Source organism: Perognathus longimembris, chromosome 9 (genome assembly GCF_023159225.1).
Source record: "Perognathus longimembris pacificus isolate PPM17 chromosome 9, ASM2315922v1, whole genome shotgun sequence".
Classification (NCBI taxonomy): Eukaryota; Metazoa; Chordata; class Mammalia; order Rodentia; family Heteromyidae; genus Perognathus; species Perognathus longimembris.
The window spans coordinates 35,119,243-35,142,602 of NC_063169.1; the positions used below are offsets into that span (position 1 = coordinate 35,119,243).

A 23,360-nucleotide genomic window follows, 5' to 3' on the forward strand; every position below is an offset into this window, starting at 1 on the left:
AGCACTCTACCACTAAGCCCCATTCCCAGCCTGTTTTTAGTTCAAATTCCTAATGCAATATATTTGGTGCCAGTCCTGGGACTTGAACTCAGGCCTGAGTGCTATCCCTGAGTGTTTTTGCTCAAAGCCACAGCTCCACTATGGCTGTTTTAGTGCTTAATTAGAGATAAGAATCTCACAAACTTTCATGCTTGGGCTGGCTTCAAACCAAGATCCTCAGATCTCAACATCCTAAGTAGTTAAGTTTATAGGCTTAGACCACATGTGACTGGCTGTAATGCAATTATTTTCTAATGTAAACCACATAAACCAAGCTCTTTCTAAAAAAATTAGAACTTTGTACAGGATACATTTTCTCTTTACATAAACAAAGTATGTGTTCCAATGTCTTATTTGGTTTTCTTATTGTGGGCTTTTTCAGTACAACAAATAAAATAAATAAATCTCAAGTATATAAAGAATTCATGATATTTAGCTTGAGAACTGTTTATGTTGCTTTTTTAAAATTTCAGGCTATGCACACATATTTTAAGGTTCTGGTAAAAATGAGGGTTTGGATCCAGGACAATTGGTGTAAAACCTAAGAGTCTATATTTCTAGCAAGTGTCTATATATTGCCAGTGGCATTGTTGTAGGCTGCTCTGTGAAGTGAGGAAAGTAAGAATCTGGAAAGAAATACCTAATATTAGAATCAGCACTTTCTAATTACTCAGAGTTGTCCCAAAGCCTAAATTTTTAGAGGCTGTATAAAAAGGGTGACCCCTGTCTGTTAGATATTACAAAGTGAAAGGTTTTGGTATTTAGGTTATCTTGTTATGTCAGTTACAAATGCATTCATTTACTTAACAAACATGGATTAAGCTGATACCATGATAGATAATGAGCTATAAATGAAGAAGAAACTTTTGGAGGATTTTAGAACAAAGGATTCCTTACGTTGTTTATGAAAGCTGTTTCCATGTATGCCCAGGGAGATTAGAGGAAGTCATTGTATGTGTGGAAGTTTGAGCAGCAGTCAGGTGCTGTGGAGTGAGCCTAGTTATACAAGTATACTTTTATATGAGCAGGGTATAAAGGGGAGAAATATTTGTTAGGTCAGCCACTTGATCCATGCCTCTAAGCCTGCTTTGTTCTTGATACTTTTCTAGGGGCTGGGAATATGGCCTAGTGCCAAGAGTGCTTGCCTTGATACTTTTCTATATGGGTTGCACTTATCTTGTGCCACCTTCTGGAAGCCTTCTATACAGCCTGGTATATTAACTGGACTTTGGGACACTACCTGGCTGCTCTTCTGCAAACACTGCCCAAGGTTCTGATAGGATGCAGAGTGGTACCTTAGAAGGACACAGTACATATTAGATGTCTAAGCCATTTTCTAATGTAGCTTTCTCTGAAAGATTAGGTGTTAGTGAAAAAATCTCCTTGCTTGTCTGATGTCTGAAATGGTGCTGTCATTCTGTTTATATTGCTAGACGGCTTAGTTTATTGATTAATTAGAATCAGTCCATTATTAAAATTATAATTCTTATTTTTGATGTGCTGGTCCTAGGGCTTGAGTTCAGGGAATGGGTGCTGTCTTTGAACATTTTGCTTAAGGCTGTCACTCTAGCACCTGAGCCACAGCTCCACTTCTGCTTTTTGATAGTTAAATGGAGTCTCAGTAAGTGTCTCAGGTACTTTCCTGCCTGGTCTGGCTTCAAACCATGATATCCAGATTTCAGCTTTCTGACTAGCTAGGATTACAGGTTTGAGCCACAGGTATCCCACTCCAGTCTGTTAATTTTAAGGTTATTTTGGCACTGGAATTGAGAAGGAATTAGAAGCAGTTGGGAGTACACAGTGTGTGTGTGTGTGTGTGTGTGTGCATGCGAGCACACACATATATATATATACATGTATATACATACACATACAAATATATGCTCTAGCTTTCAAAATAAAAGTAGAGCAAGACAAAAATGAAATAAAAGGCAGCCTTTCTACTTTGATTGCCTGTAAAGGTTGGAAGAGATAAGAAGTCAAGCAACTGGTGAGACCAGAACACCGGTGACATAGTTAGCTGCATAGAGTGGTTTTGTTAGAGCCCCTGTTTCTTGGGCTCCCTGAGATGGGAGAATGATCTGGGACCACAGGTGTTGAGCAAACTGTTTTTTTTCATTGTTAGGCTAGAATAGGGACAACCAAGGAAACAAACAAACAAAAAAAAAACAACTGAGTTTGATACCAGTGTTACTCCGTAGGCTTATTGTCTTTGCCAATTAAGTGACAATCTCTCATTTCTGTATTTGCAAGGCATTTATCCTCCTTTACTCACACATAATACAAATGAGACACTTTTTTTCTTTTCAAAATCAAGTTTATAAGAATATGAATATATGTATCTTTGGGAGACAGGACTGTGGGTGATTTATACTTTTGAATTTCAAACATACTACATAGCCTCTAAATAAATTCACTGAGCAAATATTAAGTGAGTAAGTAAAACAAGCTATTTCTCTCTACATATATTGTGAGGGAGGAACCACAATTATGAGTAGAATAGTTGTTTATTTTTTTGTTTAAATTTTATCTTAGAACAAAGTAATCATAGGAGGATCAGGGGGCACAAAATGATGTTTAACACTAGCCCAGCCTCACTCTTTGATTAGGAGCCCCTGTACTCCAGAAACAGGGAAGAAATGAATCTTCTCAGATGCCAAAGACCAGATCAACCAACACACCATGTTTGTTTCTATACTGACATCATCATTTTATACAGTGGCTTAGTCACTGCTCTAGGCAGGGTCTAGCAGGAGACATTTTCCCCTTTTAATTTCTTCCAGTCTTGTCAGTAAGCAGCAGATGATAGGCTTGGTGCTCCCTACTATTCTGTAGTTTACTAAATAAAGAGCCTCTAAGTGTTCAAATTTATCAGAGATGTGCATTATTAGTTTAAGGGTATGCATGGGATAATTTCCCTCCAAATGTCACTGGGATTAAAACAACAGGAAACCGGAGGTAGAAGCATTAGAAAGGGGTAGACTTTGGCAGCTGGGTATGCCTACATAGCTACAAAGCACATCCTGAATGTAATGGTTATTTAAGAAGTTGGGGGGGTGGTGGAGAGCAGGAGAACAAATATGAGGGCTGAAAAGCACTACAAGGACATAACAACACTTTTTGCCTCTTAGTTTTCTGCCCCTAAAAAAATTACAACTTCTAGGTTTAAAATAAATAGAAGTGTTCTAATTTGCAGCTTCACATGAAGTGTAAAATAGCATCTTCATGTACCTTAGAGGCCACCTCGAATTAAAATTCTTTAATTGGGACAATTATGCTAATTTTAAGTGTATTTAAATAAATCTTCCAGTAGCTTAAGAAAAACTCATAGCATGAGAAAAGCTCTTTTGCTGTATAGAAACTTGAAGAAATGGGTTTTCTTACTACATCACATCCCTGATGAAGAAAAGCATGGCATTAGGTCATAAGAATTTAGAAATGGTAAGTTTGATTTCTACAGTAGCTACTTCCAGTCAGTATTTCCTTATCCACTCTCACTGTGGTGTCATATCCAGGCACTGAAGCAAGAAATGTGCAATGAGGGCTTTTCTTTTAGAAGCCTTCTCTGTATCATACGTAATGGAAGATCAGTCTACTGGAGAATTAATTTCAATTAAGGGGAAAAAAGGTCTCTGTGGGACTTGAAGATGAAGCCTTGTGGTTACTTCTTTATTGGCTATTTGGCTCAAACTTAAACACCTTTTAGAACTAATTTTTATCTATAAACCTGCTTATCTTATCATCTATAATAAGCTATGCAGCAACTGCTTTATTCTCCGGGTTTTTGTGGGATGAAGCCAAACATATGGCAAACTATACTATTACAGAAGAATCTGGATGCATGCTTCCTTCCTCTGTGTATTATTTTCACCCGTCACTGCTGGCCTACAGCAGGAAACCAGCTGTTGAGTGTGGGGAGGCAGGAACCTTCTGGAGCACATATGTACATTTGTGCCAAAGCCTTGGTGGCCACTTAAAATGAGAAGACATTTCCATGATGTGCTTTGCAGGAAAATGTAAAGACTAGGGAAGGGGCTTGATGAGCAGTTTGTGCTCTTTCAGTCCCCAGACTCACCACACAGAATCCGAAGCCATCCAAGCATTCATTGGAATTATCGTTGCAGTCACAGGGTAAACACTCTCCTGACAAGGCCCGGAAGTAGCCGGTATCACATCTCTGCAACACATTTAAAAACATTTTAATTACAAGACTCATTGCAATTTGTAATTCCTGAGAGAAATGGTAGGTGAATAGTAAATTAAATTACTTTACTGCTAAAGCATATGTAAAGTAATTCTTATACATGCAGTGATAATGGATAGATAGGTTAGATCTCTCTCTCTCTCTCTCACTTTCTCTCTGTACTGGTGCTGAGGCTTGAGCTCAGGGTCTTTGTTCTGCCATTTGAGCTACACATTTATTTCTAGGTTTTTGCTGATTAATTAGAAATTAGAGACTTAGGGGCTTTTCTGTCTGGGCTAGCTTCAAACCATGATTCTCAGACTTCAGCCTCCTGGCTAGCTGCAATTACAGGTGTGAACCACTGGTACCTGGCTGATCAAATCTTTTTTTTTTTTTTTTTTTTTTTTGTGTGTGTGTGTGTGTGTATAATTTCTTTCCCTTTGCAGAGAAGAAATACTATTAACAGTGTTCCATCATTTTAAGGAAGAATAACACCTTAGTCAACAGTAAGAAATTTTTGTTGCTTTTTCCCAATGCAATCCAATCCAAACCCATCCATGACCATTAGTCAATATGTGCAATTACAGCAGGCTTCCTGTAAACAGATTTCTAGTTTTAGTAATGATTGGTCATGAGATAGCAACTTTGAGCTGAGCTGCATCTTTCACAAATGTGGGTTCTTAACTTTATTTCTTCAGATTCTAATATATTACACAGAGAAAGGATAAGAAGTTAGTTAGTTTTTACACTTATCAGGCCTGTTAGGTGCTGATCACACATTATTTTCTTTCATTCTAGTATTTAGATAATGAGAGCCAGAGAAGTTAAGTGGCTCTGGGAGGTTAAACCATACTGAAATGTACCAGGTCACCTACCCAGTAATGAAGGACCCTCTCTACTGTCCTTAGTGCTGCCAACCAAGAAACAGATTTCTCCCTATTCATGTGAATGAGCTTATTAGGGACATATATTTGCTTTTTTTTTTTTTTAACATGTCTCAGTGATGCAGGGGAAAATACTGCATTGTAGTCTTGGAAGTTCACTCCTTGCCATTCAGATAGGCTTACATCTAAAGAATTTCAAACAGATAAGAATCTGGATTGTTCCCTCAGACTTGCACAGTAAGAGGAGATTTCCTCATTACCCCCCTTTGCTACTGACCCATTGTAGTTTTGTACTGTCCTGGTTACCAGGAAAGTTTTCATTTTATCTGGCTGAAGTCCCTGTGACTGCTACGCAAACCTATTTCCTCTTAATTTTTTCTCTGTAAAAGAACAATGTAGACAGTAGTCACACTATAAAAACACCACCAGTCTGGACTCTAAGACTAAAACTTTACATATGTGTTTGAAGGACTGTAAAACTAAACTTTATTAGGTTTACTTGAAGGGAGTTTACTAGAATATAATGGCATTTGTCCATAAAAAATAGGAAAAGAAATTTCACCTTTTCTACTTTAGAACAAGTAAGGCTGAAAGGGACAAATTTTAATTTATAATGGGGAGTTTATGGTTGATGAAAAACTTCTCAGTTTCCCAAAAGAAAGTTGGAGACAAAAGAAAGGAAATCCATTAAAATTTCAGCAGGAAGCTTGAAACTTAGATTTAGTTTCACATATTTTTGTCTTATAACTTAAAACATGTGTTTTCAATGTTCTTTAGTATGAAGATTGGTATTCATATATGTATCTAGACTGATGCTGATATTGATCTGGAAATGCACACACAAATATAGGTATGGCACAGAGTTATTTGACACTAAGTAAACTTACTATATAGTGTGCCTTAAAGTTCTCTACTTTATTTAAAAATATATCATGGCCCTGGCCCACAAAAGCAATTTCTTGACCCATGTATAATGTAGCACTTTACAATTTTCATGGTTTCAATTATTAGAGGAATGGTTAAGAGTATATAAGTTCTTCAGGAAGTTGAGATCTGAAGATTGCAGTTCAAAGCCAGCAAAGTCAGGAATGTCTATGAGATTCTTATATCCAGTTAATCACCAAAAATCCAGAAATGGAGCTGGGGATCAAGTGGCAGAACAGCAGCCTTGAGTTAAAAAATGCTAAGTGGCAGAGCCCAGGCTCTGAGTTTAAGTCCATGTATTCTCTTTGCTCTTACCCAAAAAAGAGTAGCAAAGGTCTTATATTAGTTATCCCAGTAGCCTACAAAGCAATGGCTTCTGAGCTCTTCATTGATCATGTTATAATTGTTCAGAGAACTGCTGTTCCAGTACTACTGAGGATGAAACCAAGGGATCTGTATTTATCAACAGGTAATTTTTGTAGTTTAAAATAACTCAAGATTTACAAAAGATTGTGGAGAATCTGCATAAAGATCACTCAGCTACAATGCGTATATGTTAACTGTTCACTAACAGGTGGTCATTGGAATGGTTGGAACTGGGATAACACATCTAAGCCCTGTGTGCTTTTGGAAGCACTTGCTGCTAATCCATCCACTGCTCTCTGCAAGGACTGGATTGCTCTTAGATTTAGTGTCCCATAGCCCCTGTTTAGGTTGCTCTGCATCCCAGGTACAATCTTTAAGTTGTGCTGAATTTAGGAGGTGACTTCACTTTGATAGGCTGCCATTACCCACTTATCTAGTGCTCAGGCTGAGACTGTGACCTTGGGTGAAGAATAACTTAGCTCCTGGCTTGTGTTGTGAGAGAAGAGAAAGAAAAAAAGGGGCAGGGAAAGAGCTGTATTGAGCAGTCATTCAGCCTTTTGACGAAAGGGCAGGGTTTTGGGGTGCAAAGCTAGAAAATTCTTTTCCTTCTGGATTAGGTCTATCTGAAAGAACTATATTTTCCAGTTCCTCTATGCAGAGGTGAGGCACCATTTAAAAAACTCATAAAATGCAACAGACAGGCAAATGGAAGCTGGAGCTCTGGCCTAAATGCTTAAATGGTTAGAGTGATAGATTTGAGCAAAAAACTCAGAGAGAGTGCCAGGCCCTAAGTTCAAGCCCCAGGAGTAGCTAAAAGAAAAAAAAATAAAAGGTAAAAATCTGTGTTGGAAAGCAGCCCCAAATTAAGCTATTGATAAGTTTGGGCTTGAATAGGGCTTAACATGTACCAATATCCACTCAAAGCACCAAGATAAGCAAAATGCATATGCCATGTGTTACATAATAATTTGGTCTCTTGATTGATTTTATTTGAATCTGGAGAGAATTACCCATATAGTCTCCCCTGGGTATGTCTAAGTTCTTGTTTGCGTAATTGAAATTTCCTACATTTTAATAGGACAAGTTGATTTTTAGATTTTCTTTTTTGTCAGTGATTTTATCACAGCTTGATTAGGAAAGTGGTTTCAGCATTCCTATGAGATTTTATCCAGTTCAAAAGTATCTTATTTTTTATATATGTTATAATAAAGCTAGGATAAAAACATACATAGTTCACGCTGTGTTGGTTTCTCCTAATTGGCTCCTAGAGTTAACTTTATGCTTGCTGCTCAGAGCAGATGTCTGCCACAGTTAGTCTAGTTTACAAGACATTCCAGCTCTCAATTTAATTACTAATGATGTAGGGACAATGATTCATCTCCTGAGGAATTCTGGGGAACACAGAGCTGTCTTGATCAATCTTTAGTCAGGCTCTTTCATTTAGTCAAAAATAGGAAGATCACGGACTGGGAATATGGCCTAGTGGTAAAGTGCTCGCCTTGTATACATGAAGCCCTGGGTTCGATTCCTCAGCACCACATAAACAGAAAAAGCCAGAAGTGGCGCCATGACTCAAATGGTAGAGTGCTAGCCTTGAGCAAAAAGAAGCCAGGGACAGTGCTCAGGCCCTGAGTTTAACCCCCAAGACTGGCAAAAAACAAAACAAAACAAAATTAGGAAGATCATTATCATGGTATTTAAATCACATTTATGTGATTATCCCTCAGCATTCCTTAATGTGAATTCTCATAGGTGAAAACCCATGCTCCCTTCACAGATCCCAATTGTCCCTAGGCCCAGCATGTTGGTTTATATCTATAATACTAGAGAGACAGAAGTCAGAAGGATTGCAGCTTGAGGCGATTCTGAACCGAAAGTTCATATAACTTCTCATCTCAAATCCTAGCTGTGCCTGTCACCACTGCTATGCTGGAGGCTTTAGATCAAAAGGATTGAAGTTTCAGGCTATCCTGAACAAAAACGTTCATAAAATCCCACTTCAACAGCAAAATCTGGGTATGATGGCACATGCTTTTCACAAAAGCGAACTGAGATCCAGGCTGGCTTAGGCATAAAAGCAAGATCCTGTCTACAAAACAACCAGAGTTGGAGGCATGGTGTAAGCAATAGAGCACCTGCCTAGCAAATGCAAAGTCTTGAGTTCAAACTCCAGTATGCCAATAATAACAACACAACAGCAGCAGCTCCAAGCTAAGTTCATCAAATACTTATTTGGGTTTATAGGTACCAACATATTTGGGCCTGTTGAAATATTTCACTTGCTGATAAATATTCCTCTTTATCTGCACAATTGAAAGGATCAATTTCATAGGCCCTAGAGCCATATAGATTTTCCCTATGAACTATTGGATGTAGGGATGATGACATTAATTAATATTGATGAACATTGCTTTCATTTTCTCTCTGAAAATTTACTTAAAATACATTTTAAGTTACTCATTTATAGCAGTGATTGCCACTTGCATAACATTATGCTTGCATAATGTAATAAGCCTCCAGTGGTCATTTTAAAAAAATAAATCTGTAAGCATCTGGCTTTCTGCTCTGGATTCTCACATCGCTTCCTGAAACTGGCTTGTTCTTTGCACTTTTCACCTTCTCAGCTATGGTTACACAACCTAGTTTCTGTCAGGTTTTTGGACTCATTTTTTTATTTACTGGGGCAAATGCTGTGGACACATTTCCAAGAAAGGAAGATGTAGCTACTGGGCTAGCTAGAAAAACAAGAAGGGAGAAAAGACCACAACTACAGGCATTTAGGACATTTTGGTGACTCCTTCACTATTTAGAAAAATCAAAGGTGTGACATGACACTCAGCTCTGTCATCTTCAAGTGTGTGTTGATGAATAATAACAGCTAATATTGATGGATAGGCACCAAGGACTGATCTTAGTGCTTTTTAGGGATGATATCAGTTTGCTCACACTTTATGGTTCAGCCTTGCAAATGTCTTCTTACAGGATGTTTGGAAGTTGAAAAGTCTATGAATGACAATGCCGTCCCTTCAGTGAGCTCAGGGAAACTAGCAATACTTTTCACTTTCTGCTGCTTGTAAATGACCCTATTATTTGGAGTGACTTGGTGCTACCCTCTCCCTGGGTAATCACTCAAGAATTCAATCAGGAAGTGACTAGGACAAATCTTTTTCCCTTCCTATTTTTTCCTCACAGACTTGTGCATCACTGAAGAAACATTATTTCCAGCTAGTAGGAAGGGGAAAGGCATCCCAAATTTCCATCACATCCACTTCTGCTCATAAGATAATACTATCTCTTCCATGATAGCACAGAGGCCATTGGATGGAATCTCACTATAGCTCTCTTCTTTTCAAAATTACCCATTTGTCTTGATTCATTCTTAGGCCCTTTTCTCATTCCATAAGTGGCACTGTTCTTTTTCCCTTTTGGATTGGGGGATGTTGTACTCAAGTGGCAGCACACTTGTCCTACAAGTATGAGTCTCTGAGTTCATTTCTTAATCCTGTCAAAAACTAAAAGGAAGGAGAAAGACCAGTGTTTTGTTCATACTCCGAGGCCAAGATTTCTGTGTCCTTCAGACCCTATTGTGTTGCTTACCCTCCTTGTCTCTTACACCATCTCTGCTCATCATCATTCTATTGTTACAATGAGCCAAGTATTTGTGAAAGATTAACTTTTAAAGTTTCAGGAATTTCAGTCACTAGTTGCTTGGCCCTGCTACTTTGGGTCTGTGATGACACCATACATCATGACAAGACTATGTGGCAGGAAACTGAGGAAATCTATTCACTATTTGGCAGCCAGAAAAGGGAGGGGGGCTTAGAGTACAGGTGGACGCTGGATCTTATGTTGGCTATGCCTTAACGTCTTCCTATGGTCTCATTTCACCTTCCCATCATCTTTCTCTTTCTTAAGTGAATTAACCATACTAGCTCTTCTTTCCTTTCAGTGTGTGTGTCTTCCAATCGTGTGACCACTGCCTTCATTGTAGCACAATGTCCTGCCAGAGAAAACTCAAGTGATGTCTGTGGCTTTGCTTTTCCAGTTTATTTGTTCTCACTATACTACAGAACTTAACATGTTTGAATTCACTCTTGAAGTTCTCTCTTCTCTTGGTTTCCAGAAAACAACTCTCTTTTCTGGTCTTTGTCTCCTGTATATATTTCCTAGTTTTATTTTTTGGGGGGGGGTGAGATGCAGTAGTGAGGGTGGGTTCTGTATTTCTGGGTGTCTCCTATACCTTCTTTTCTATCTACATAGTTTTTCTAGATGATGTCAACCCTCCCACAGTTTTTTCCTCCATCTATATTTCGGTTACCCCCAAATCTTCCTACATATTCCTGTCTTTGTTCTTTTATATGCATCTCCTATGCTAGAGGCATATAAAACTTAACATGTCCCCCACTATTATACCTCTTACAAACCTATTTTTCTCATCACATTGACGATAACTAAGATCACCATAGTTAATGATAAAGATTGTGGGACATGAACAGAAGCAATGATTAATAGTTTCAAAATATAATTTTGTGAAATGCTTCCAAGAGTGACCAAGGATTGGAAACTTATTGCAAATAGAATGAAAAAATAGTTGTAGTCAAGTTATGCCTCTTCTTCCTCACAGTTACTAGCAGTGTCTTCTGTCTTTATTGCAATGCAGGCATACGAATGACCTTGTACAATTTATTCTAAAGTATAATAAGTTTACTATCTGAATTTACATCACCAGAATATTGGGATGAACTGTGGGATTAGCAGCTTTCCAAATTAATTTCTGTGTTGAATACAATGTTTATATATGGTTGAGTAATTAGGATGTGCTAATTTAAAGCTTACATATTTATTTCATTATTAAAACTCAGCAGTCACCAGAGCAACTGTTTAGAACTTAGACAACAAATGTTTTTATTTTTAGGAAGGAATTTTTGTCATTACATTGTTTAGAATTGCTGGCATGTGTTCATAACAGAAAGCAGTTTGAAGGTTAATGTTTTATTATAATTTTTAAACTTCTCTACATACAACACACCCCTTGTTGCCTCTACCTGGTTTAGATTATTTGCATCTCCTGGTACTCATTGTGCACGGTGCTCTCATAAGGTTTACATTCTACCTCTGTTGTTTCCAAGTTGGTACTTCCTCCTGTTCCCAACATCTCAGCTCTGTTAACCCTCTTACTACTTCTCTCTCTTGGATTGTTCTTACTCCTTACTCTATTTTCTTCCTTACTAGAATATCTCTCTTCCAGTTTACTCTTTATTATTAGAATTACTAAAATCCTTATCATATTACTTTAAAAAATTTTTTGCTTCAAGTCTCAAGTGGCTCCTGGATTATTGACTACATGAATAAATAAAATTTCTTGACTAGACACAGATTATATGTGTATATGTGTGTAATGATTGTGGGGCTTGAACTCAGGGCCTGGGTGCTGTCCTTGAGCTTTTCTGCTCAAGGCTAGTGATCTACCACTGGAACCACAGCTCCACTTCTGGCATTTTGGTGGTTAATTGGGGATAAGGGTCTCATAGACTTTCCTGTCATGGGTTGGGTAAACTATGATCTTCAAATCTCATCCTCCAGAGTAGCTAGAATTACAGGCATGAGCCACTGGTAATTGGCTTCCCCTTCCATATATGCCCACCTTGCCTTTGAGTATATAGCTATAGAGGCCCAGATGGCTTTCTTCCCTCATCCCCCTCTGAAAATTCTCAGTCACTTTGCTCTTTGCAGATACATCATTAGAGCACATGGAACATAATACTATGATTTTTAATTTATAATCCTCTGACTTCTCAGTGAGCTCACTGAGAATAGTGATAGAGTCTCATTCATATTTATGCCCTTATTACCTAAAATTATGATTGGATAATAGCATTTGGGTACTGAAAATATAGTAATAGGAAAAAATATTTGAATCTGTAAAGAATGAGTCAGATAAGAACAAATTGGAAAATAATTTGGCAAATATTGATCTATCACCATTGAGTCTTATAAGTATAATATTCTGGGAAAACTCAGCTGCATAAGAGAAACAGTATGATATCTTTATCACATAGAAAGCATTCAAAGTATGTTTAGTGTGAAATAGCTAGGGTAGGGGTGCACACATGTAAAGAGAAATCAGAAAAAAATGTATGGGAATCTAAGAAACAAGTCTAGTTAAAGACAAAGAAGAGAATAAATTTTAAGTATAATTTGTGGGCTCTATATAGAGTGAATTTGTCTTTATGAAGATATATGGAGAGTATATCACATTTCATGAAAGTAAAAAGAAAGGAAAAATGATGTGACTCATGTGTGGCTGCATATTGGATTCTCATGTCTAGATTTGTGAGGTCATACATCATCTTTAGGAAGTGACTAATGTGGTCTTGACAATGGATTCAGGTGCATGTGGAGAATTCTCCTCAGTTCCTGGCTATTCACTTGGTGTAGCCTTATCATGACACACAGCTAAAAAATCAAATGAACATTCCTTGCTTAATTTATTCTTCCTTTGTTTTTCACTGTATGGTCAACAGCTATTCCTCTATGCGGCAGCCTTCCTTGAACAGGTCTGATGTTTGTCTCAGGAAAGGCACTCATCAGTTTTTAAATTCTTCTGAATGGCTAATTTGCATTCCATGGATTATTGCACTTTAAGAGTTATCTCTCCTAGGCTGCCTGTGCAATCTGGAGGGCTTTTGTGGTAGAGATAAAAAGTGGTCAGAATTATGAACACTAATTTTCCAATTGATAGAGAAACTAAAATCCAGGTAAAAGGATTCACAGTCTATTTTCTCTCCAAAAGGAGTGTTCAGCCATATTCACAAAGTGCTTTTTCCCCCCTCAGGAGCCAAGACAGCTAATAATGGAGCTCTAAACATTTTGGCATTAGATTGGCTCAACATAAAAACAGTGACTCATAAGCTGGGCCAAAGGTTGCCCTCACTGCTGATCTGGATCTGAAGAAACATCCACTGAAAATTATGCAATAATCTGGACAAATACAGATGAATTAGGGAGTTTAAGATAATGTTGTCATAGCCTGTTAAATTTCCTCTTCCTTCCTTCCTTCCTTCCTCTCTCTCTCTTTCTTTCTTTCTCTTTCTCTCTCTCTCTCTTTCTTTCTTTCTTTCTTTCTTTCTTTCTTTCTTTCTTTCTTTCTTTCTTTCTTCTTTCTCTCTTTCTTTCTTTCTTTCTTTCTTTCTTTTCCTTCCTTCCTTCCTTCCTTCCTTCCTTCCTTCCTTCCTTTCTTTCTTTCTTTCTTTCTTCTTTCTTTCTTTCTTTCTTTCTTTCTTTCTTTCTTTCTTTCTTTCTTTCTCTCTTTCTTTCTTTCTTTCTCTCTCTCTCTCTCTCTTTCTTTCTTTCTTTCTTTCTTTCTTTTCTTTCTTTGTCACTCTCTCTCTGTATCTCTTCCTGTCTCTGTCTTCCTGTCTCTGTCTCTCTGTCTCTGTCTGTCTTTCTCTCTCTCCATCACATCCCTTCTTTCTCTTTCTTTTGGTATAATCTCTTCTCTGTTTTCCATTACATAAAGGCAAACAAATTGTGAACCAAACAGCTGACTGAAGTGAGTGATTGTAACAAGGTTTTCTCCATAAGCAAAGAAATGGGGAAAGCCATGAATTTTGGAAGGGGATTAGTAAGAAGTGTGGAGCCTAGCAAGAAAAAGAAATCAGCAGGTTCAAATGAACAGAATCCAATGGGTGATGGCTTAGAGAAATGTGTCCTTCTTACAGGGAGCAAGAAATGTAGCGGACTTGGAAAATTCAGATCCAGTAGAATTTGCAAAGATCTGTTCCTAAGACCCAATTAGTAAAGAAGATGATTTCACTAACCCAGGGCACACCAGAGCTATGAAGGAGAGAAGGTTGCCAGTAGGATTTGCAGTCTTTGGAGGCTCAAACTTCTACCCCAAAGGCAGTTCTGAGGCAGGGAGTAAGACAGCTGTCTGGAGCTCTCCCTTTTACTGGTTCTCAGCTATCAAGGGAGCCTCCATATTGTAGTACTCTGTGCTTAGCCTGATGAGCAGGGCAAGACAAGATCTGTGGGGGACAGTTGGATAGAAACAAAGGTGTGGCAGGAATAAGAAAAATAAGAAAGAAATTCCTGGAAGGATTACATTGATCAAGATGCATTGTACTCAAAACTGACTTGCTGAAATTAAAGCACTTTGTTCAACTACTTAATGATAATGGAAAGGAAGGAAGCAAGTGAGCGAGAGAGAAAGAGAGAGAGAGACAGAGACAGAGACACAGAAAGAGACAGAGATACACACAGAGAGAAACACACACAGTGAGAAATAGAGAGAAACAGAGGAGCTGGCTTGCCAGCAGTTCATCTGGGAACTCTTCAGTGGCCAAGCAGTGTATATGTGGAGTGACATCTGATTGATTGACTTTCTAGGTGTACAGTCACGTAGCTTTTCAAGTATTAAGGTACTTTTTACCAGTATTTCAAAGTCTTATTAAAATGTTCACTTATCAATCAAGATGGTTTAAAACCCTGAAAGAAAAGCTTTTGTTAGGAAAATTTATTAAATGTGGTTCTAGAAATCACTGTGGCTGTGTGGACCAACCTAGAAATAGGCCAAATATGAAAGGTTATTTATATCCAACTTTTAAAAATCACATCTTCCTCATAGCCCCATTCTTCACTGTTTTAATTGACAGATAGCAATGCTTCTTTCATGTTTTTAGGTCCTGCTTCTCAGTATTCCTTAGGGGTAAGTCACCCAAAAGACCCCAAACCATAATAACATGATTATCTTCTTTAATGTCCTGAACTCAACCTTGCATTTCTAAGAAGTTAAACCAACTCTTGGGAGATAATTGTTCTTTGCAGACGTGGAAAGATATTCTCAAAGGTAATTATTCCAGACACTAATTTGGTAGAAGCATCTGAACTTGAAATGTTCTCATTAGGGGGCCGTAGGAAATGGCATGGTTATAAATGCTTCTTGCAAGCCATATTTCTGAAGTAACTAGTAAGGACTGAAAAGAGTTAGCAAAGTGAATTCTATCTATCTGAGAACTGAAATTACACTGTATAAAATATATTGCACTTCAACTGTATGGATGCTTCTATAATAACCTACAATAACCTACAATAAGTCTACAATAACCTGGGGAAAGTGACATTTTCTCCTTGTTTGGCTGAAAAGAATCAAAAGAGATAAGTGTTTGTATTTAAAGAAGGAGTCCATTTCAACCAATCAGTTTTGGTAGACTTTATTTTTCAATGTAGTCACAGTATCTAAATGTTAAATGGAATAAATCAAGGGCAGTTCATAAGAAAAAGAAAAACTTTTCCTTTGTACTTTTGTTTTTTTTATGCTTCCTGCTCCCCAGCCATATCCCAAGCCCACCCTGTAACATGTTCATTTACATCCTGAATTGTCAGGATAGGATGGAAATCTGATCTTTGTCATGTTAAGAAGCATTTGCATCAGTATCCAGGCCCATTTGCCCACCATTTTCCTGGCAGCCATTCATTAATTTAAAATGAATGACTTTATACTGAAAATATGCTTGCATTTAAGATATCTCCAGCCTTTAGACTTCAGTTTATTCTGTCAGTATTGATGCTACCTACTTGTCACAGTGGGCACAAGTTTTGTCATTCTTTGTGTCCTTTGGAGATAACTGGAGTGGATGGGAAGTGTGAGAACATCTAGACTTCAGGTCTCACTATACCACTAACTGAAAGACTGGAACTTAACGAAATAAAGGACTTATCAGCAGCTATACTTCTTGTTGATGACTGGAGAAGAAAGTGAAAATTGGAGTTACTGCTGAAGAACACATGTTCTCTGGGATTGCAAACAACACTATGTTGCCCATCTCTGCCTTTACAAGAGATATTTGGGAGGAAAGTCAAATGTTTTCATGTTTATAAGGAATCTCAGACAATATTCCATCCTTCTTTCTCCCTTATTTTAAAAGGGAGGGTCACTATCATAAAAAGGTGTTGTTAGTCACTCCCTAAGTATCTTGAATGGGGGGCGAGGGTTGTGGCTCAAATACTCTTGGGAAGTCTCAGATTTTCTCAATGAGCACACCCTAGCTGACTTCAAATAGGAAAGCTTGCTCATCAACCATCTCGTTTAGCACTTAATCTTAACATATGTAATGTTTTATAGCTAGTGTTTTAGTTATTAAATGTTTTATGTTTGTGGATTGATATTGACTATGAGGCAAATAATGCATTACTCATTAGAGAAGTCACTTCATGTTGGCAGATGGCCATATAACATCTGCCTGTGTTGTGACACTTCCCTTGTTCCATTCGAGGGATCTGACAGTGGGTCCTGGGAAAGGATGCCCTTTGTGTAACACATACCGGCATGTGTGCAGGTGTTTCCCCTCATGAGTCAGAAGCAGATGTCTGGCTAGCCATTATATATGGCAGCTTGACATATATCTGGTTGCATCTAACAGGAAAACTATGGCCCTTAAATTGCACTAATAAAATGCCATCACTAAAATTTTGACTGAACTATGAAACAAATACCTTTGTCATTCAATGCTGATGAAGGTTAGATCTCACTCCTAATTTCAGGCTATGGAGTGAACCCTTAATCTACCATTGGTGGATTTTTGTGGTATGTATAACCATGAGATTGTATCCCAGTGTACTTATTAGTAAAATCATTTAATAGATATATTGCATATCTGTTGCATGTCAAATAACTTTAAAAGATTGGAAGAATGGAATCGATTTTTAGGACAAGACCAGAGTATTTCAGTGGTTGTTTAGATCTCTGATAATAGGACCATTTCAAACAATTTGAAATAAATGCATATAATAGGAACCACCTGCTTCCAAAAATCAAGCAAAATTAAATATTGCCCCCTTCATTGAGGGAGCTAATGATAAACAAAACTAAAGAAAAATTCTCAAGAAAAATATTTATGCATAAAAATTTAACTCCAGTATCATGAACTGTCTGCAAGCTACTTCTATTATTTTAAAATTTTGAATGGTATTAAAATTATCATAGATTTCCCATATTTTCATGTTATTTAAAATTTTTCCTATGATTTCCTCTCTCTAACTTCTCTGTCTAAAGATATAGAGTTGTTTTTTTTTTGTAAGATAAGATTTAGTTACAGTATTTTAAAAAATTAAGTTACAGTTGTGAATGGCATGCATAACCTGTGCTTTTTTTTTAAGTAAAAATTTAGGAGGATACTTTTAGAATCACTTTATTGTCTATCACATTACTGTAGCTTTGAAAAATTGTTCCCAAGTAACTGTTACAATCTTGGCAGCCATCCCATGATAGGCTGTTTAGAAAACTGAAGGCAAAGTATATAAACTAAAGTAATAAGAAAGTTTGGGAAGGGAAAGGCCATTTTAATGAGAACCAAGTAATATACTTTTGTGAGAGGAACTGGACAGAGAAAGTTGAGTGTATTGGGTTTAAAGCAATTCTGTTATCTGTCATTTGAGGGGGAAAATTGTGCTGATTTTAAAACAATACTTTAGTTACAGATGTTTCCAGACCTCTTCCCTGATCCAAGGAAACAAAATACCATTCAGTAACAAGCCCAGATTTAGAGATGGGGCTTGTTCCAATATAAACATTTCTTGACAGAGCTTCTCCATGGAAGTGCAGTCAATTTTTCCATATACAGTGGGAAAGACAAAGCTTTTAGCTTAAAAGGCATTCTCTCGTGCCTGCAGTTGGGCACATAACACCATGGTTCACTATTGATGTCAAGCAGAATGCTGATTTCTTTCTCAGAATTATTTGACAGAATTATATCAGAAGACCCGTGTGCTACAAACAGAAAATTACGTTCTGTTTTGGCTTTGGTATTTGGGATGGTCATCTATTCATTTGCTGTCTCTGTTTCCTGTATCATCGTTTACTCAAGCTCAACTCAATGCTTGGCACAGAGCAGACATCCAAGAAATAACCAAGGGATGCATAAGCAAAACCACAGACACCCAAGACACTTGAACAGGCAATTTAGGGAATCAGAAAATGAGTGATGGAGAAATCAGTCTGCAGTTCAGTGAGAGTATTTAAGATGTCTTTATCACTTACTAGCACATATAGAAGAAAGTAATAAGAATCATAATACACTGAGTGCTATAGAGAAATGCTGGTGTGTGGGGAGGAAGGAGAGATAAGCTGCGACTTGAAAGGCTGAGGGAATCAAGACTAGTTCCTTTGGAGGTTGGGTGTCTTTGACTCATCCTAGCCACTCAGGGAGCTAAGATCTGAGGAACCTGGTTTGAAGCCAGGCCAGGCAGGAAAGTTTGTGATACTCTTTTCTCTAATTAACCACCAGGATTGAGTGAAAAAGCTCAAGGACAGTGCCCAGGCCCTGAGATCAAGCCCAGTATTGTACAGGGCTTTGGGAAGGAGAAGACCTGAAGTTAAAGACTGGAAACTTTTAGTAGGACAGTTTTTCATTATTCCCTGCCATCTTAAATTCTGCCTGCTGTCTTGATTTTGGAAGCCAACATGTTTCCCTTCTGGTAATCTACCCTAATAAAAATTGATTTAATCTCATGCTGGAACCTTTTTCTCTGAAAAAATGAGTTTAGGTCTAAGCATTAACCTCTAGCATATGCTTCCAAGGTCATTCTGTCTCTTCTCTTTTCATTGTAGATAATATTGGAGGAATCCCTAATTCCTGAAATACTTGTTAGGCACACCCGAGCGTCTCTGTAATTCTTTTTGCTCACTAGGTCCCATGAGTTACTCTTATACAACTTGGAAATTAGAAACTTTAGAAGTGACAATAGTTTTCAAGTTATAACTTATAAAAGAGACAATTTCATTCAACTAGATACTAGGATGCTTTATATTTTTACCCTCTTTGATTCTGTTCAAACTGAGTTGAGCAAGAGATTTGGGGAAATGCTTTGCTTTGTGGCTCTCTGAGAATTGCAAGATTATTTTCATTAACCTAGCTAATTAAGAAGCAATTAGGAAAGGAGAGAGGAAGGGTGAGCAAATGCAGTCATTATATTCAAGGTACAATATGTAAAAAATGAACTATGTAACTTGAGGGTAGGGATGGAAGAAGGAAAGGGTGACAGTGGAACACTGTACTTATAACTTGACTTATGGCATTGTACCCTCTGTGTACAACCATTGAATAATAAATTTTTAAAAAAGAAAACCTATTGATTGCATTTCTTCACTTAAATGTCATTTTTGGTAATTGGAAGCATTTCAGTTGATCAGATTAAGAAACTTACTGAGAAACTAAGCAAATATGGATGCAATGTTATTTGTAAATGTAATAAAATATTTCTAAGAAGAAAAAGAGAACTAAGAAAAGAAACTGGTGCACTTGTTTTTCAGTTTTCTATAGTTAATAACCCAGTCTCTTTTTCTGTTTTAGAAGCACTGGGTTTCAAATTCAGCACCAGGAGATTGGTAGGCAGGCACTCTATCACTTGAGTCACGCTTCCAGCACTTTTGCTTTGGTCATGTTTTCTGTTGTGGCCTGTTTGAGGCACCATCATCCTATTTACACTTCCTACTGTAGTTGGGATGATAGATTTACTTATTTTATGGTGTACAGCTTTCTCTGTTAAGATGAAGTCTCAGAAACTTTTTGTCTAGGCTGACCTTGAATTGTAATCCTCCTGATTTTAGCCTTGTATATACCCAGGAGTAAGGGTGTGAGCCACTATGCCCAGCTCCAATAACCCAGTCTTTGTCTAGCTGAAATGGAGCAAATAATTATTTAAGCTGGGAGTACAGTTTATATTGAATCTTCCTTTCTTAAATTTTATAAATTTCTTGCATCATTTGAACTCAACTCAAAGGAAATACATGTTGATTTGGTCCTTTGAGGAAAAAAACACACATTTTCTGGATGAATGAGGCTGTACTCCTAACAGATTAAAAAAAAAAGATTGGAATCAAACAAAAGCAAAACTTATGTAGGTAATCTGAGATGAAATACAGGATTTATAACTAAAATATCAATCTTACATTTAGCTCTCAAAATAACTGAGTGAAAGAGGAGATAAAATGATGTCCTACAGGAAAAAAAAATCTCTTCAAAATAGTTATTTCCCCCTGAATATTTGTTATACTCTATGTCCAAGAACACAGGCACAGTAAAAATGTGTTTCATCTGCCAAAGTAACTACAAATACTTTTTTTTTTTTTAGGTTAGAGAGAGCTCAATCCTTTAATAAAACCCAGAGGTTATAAAGTACCTTACGCAGGATACTATCCTTGCCTCATGAAGATAATTGCCTTGACCTTTCTGCAGTACCAGAATCACCTTAAACACAGAGTTACCCTACCCTCCTGAGGTCTTCCTCACCTCCAAGTATGGGGAGAAAACAGTATGGCAGTGAACCCTAGAATGGGTAGCAGGTTTGAACCATCCTATCTCCCAAGTAGCTTTTCATTTGGTTGACCAGATAGAGGCTGCCCTAAATTGCAGGGAAACTCTTCTACTCTTCAGACACTCTTGCCCCCCCTCAAAGCACATTTGATCAGAAGCTGTTCACATGTGAAGTCTCTGGATTGTATCATAAAGTGGTGGAATTCCAATGTGAAGTCTCACATTTTCTTTTGCGAAACAGGTATTTATCATTGTTATTAGAAGATGAGTGTAGGAAAACAAAAAGGCAGCGCTGTAGCTCAAAAGGTAGAGTCAGCCTTGAGTGAAAAAGCCCAGGTAGAGTGCTCAGGCCACACACACACACACACACACACACACACACACACACACACACACACACTGGTAGCATGACTTAACTTTAAAATCCACAGTGGTGGGGCTCTCTAAATAAAACTGGAGATGTTAAATAAAACTGGAATTGCTCTAAAGCAGCCTAGAAAGGTCACAGTGGGGTAGAAATGTGGGAAGAGACCACTTCAGCCCTCTGAAACATTATGTTTTCATTTCTCAATTTCTCATGTTTCAGTTGTTTTGCAACATACTGGGGAAGTTCCTTGAAGTCCTGTGGAAACCTGACTGAAGGCTGTATGTGGGGAATACCAGACATGAGGTAGTCTGTAAAATTTAAAATTTAGGTCTCCTAGTTTTGAAACAAAAGGGGCTATTGTTCGGTTTTGAAATTGATCTTTCTTCTTTTTAAGATCAAGGAAGTATGGTTAATTTTATGTGACCATCAGAAAATTTGAGCCAGAAATTCTCAAGTCTTATTGCCCTCGAATAAGTGACTTCCCAAGTCTAGATATACAGAGCAAAGTTTAAATGGTTGATAACTGTATGAGACCAGGGTAAACATCTACAAAACCAAACAAAGGAAAAGGATAAATGCTGTGTTGACAAATTAAATTCAAATTTGAGATGAATGTAAGGATCTCAAGATCTTTGGGCCTTTGGGAATTTTTAATGCTTTGGTAATTAAATTATTTAGTACTAAGATGCAGATGCTACACAGATGTAGTAAGAAGATATATATATATATATATATAGACAGATAGATATACATATATAAGAAGATATATTTATCTATATCTCTATATATCTTTATACATATATGTATCTCTCTCTCTCTCTCTCTCTCTCTCTCTGTGTCTATGGGTTGGCTCTTCTCTGGCAGATGTTATCTGCTGTCCTCACATGCTCTCCTCACTCCAGCCTTTGTTCCCAAGGTAGCTAGCATCCTGTTCTATGATGCATTAGGGGGATGATTATGTATGTATATATCACATACATTTATACATGAATTATATTGCACACATAAATTTTGTTTTTAAAAAACCCTCCCTGTACAACAAAGTGATGTTAATAGATGATTTTTTTTATGCCAGTCTTAGGGATTAAACTCAATGTCTGGGCACTGTTCTTAAGATTTGATGCTCAATCAAGGCCAGTGCTCTACCACTTGTGCTATGGCTCTACTTCTGGCATTTTGGTGGTTAAATTAGTGATAAGATTCTCATGGCCTTTCTTGCCCAGGCTGGCTTTGAACCACAAATCCCAGACCACAGTCTTGATTACCACAGTCTCGATTACCACGATCTAGGATTATAGGTGTGAGCCACTGGCACCAGACTACTAAAACTATTTTGATATATTTTTGTTTTTTTAAATTTCTATTTGGAAGCATTTGGCCTTTGGAGATTGTGGAAATGGCTTTTGGATCACAGATAGGTCATAATACTGAGTTGAAGGAAGAGCAAGTAAGCCTGAGAGTTACTTTTTTCATCCTGGGTGGAAGTATGCAATTATTTGGCTTATATCATGATGTAGTTTCTACATTAGGGTAATAGTTGTGATGGAATGATTTAAGTAGACAAAAAAATGAACAAACATCTGGTCATGCCTATGAGGATCAAAAGACAGTTGCTAACTGCTCTGCCCTCTGCCACCACATCCTCTCGCCAAAATTCCTTTGTTGTTTTCCTCAGTGCTCCCAGGTAATGACTGAGACAAAAGTGGAATTTCCTAGGAAAGGGCCAAAAATAATCATAAGACAGGGAACAGGAAGCATAAAAATATCTCTTAGGAGAGGACCAATTGTTTAAACATCTCTGTTCACTTTTGGAAGCCTGATGGTGTTCGGAAGAACAGCCATGCTGTATAGGCACAGCACATCCTGGCCAGAGGCAGATGTGTGTCCTCCTAAGGAATCTGCCTAGGATGACTGAGTGGAATGAAGTTTTGGGTAACATCTCTGATGTGGTGATTTAGAACATCTACTTTGGATACCTCAGTACTGTAATTATAAACCTCCAAAAGGGCAGAGAAGCTTCATTTTCTTTTCTTTTTTTTGGGGGGGGGGAGGGAAGTGAAATCCTAGAAGGAAAAATCCTATGAGGAAAAGGAAGTAGATGTGGTTAGAGAAGGTAAGAATCCCCACATCACTCCTTGTTGTAGCCACCGTGTTTCCATTGTGCTTCCTCACTTGAAAACCACTGATTTAGTAGATCTTATGTGAAAAGGCTCCTGCACAGATTTTCCTCCATGATTGACCACATTTTTTGTGTGTGTGTGTGTGTGTTTCAATTCAACATGTCA

The 23,360-nt window shown here is 37.6% G+C and overlaps 1 protein-coding gene across 3 annotated transcripts in view; it reads right to left on the reverse strand.

Annotated features, from left to right (window-relative positions):
• Lama4 (laminin subunit alpha 4) overlaps nt 1-23,360 on the reverse strand; it is a 145,182-nt gene that overhangs the window by 108,368 nt on the left and 13,454 nt on the right. For all 3 annotated transcript variants that reach the window (XM_048353934.1, XM_048353932.1, XM_048353935.1), the window contains one exon: nt 4,115-4,216. In XM_048353934.1, the coding sequence (XP_048209891.1) occupies nt 4,115-4,216 (102 nt within the window). The remainder of the gene's footprint in view (nt 1-4,114; nt 4,217-23,360) is intronic.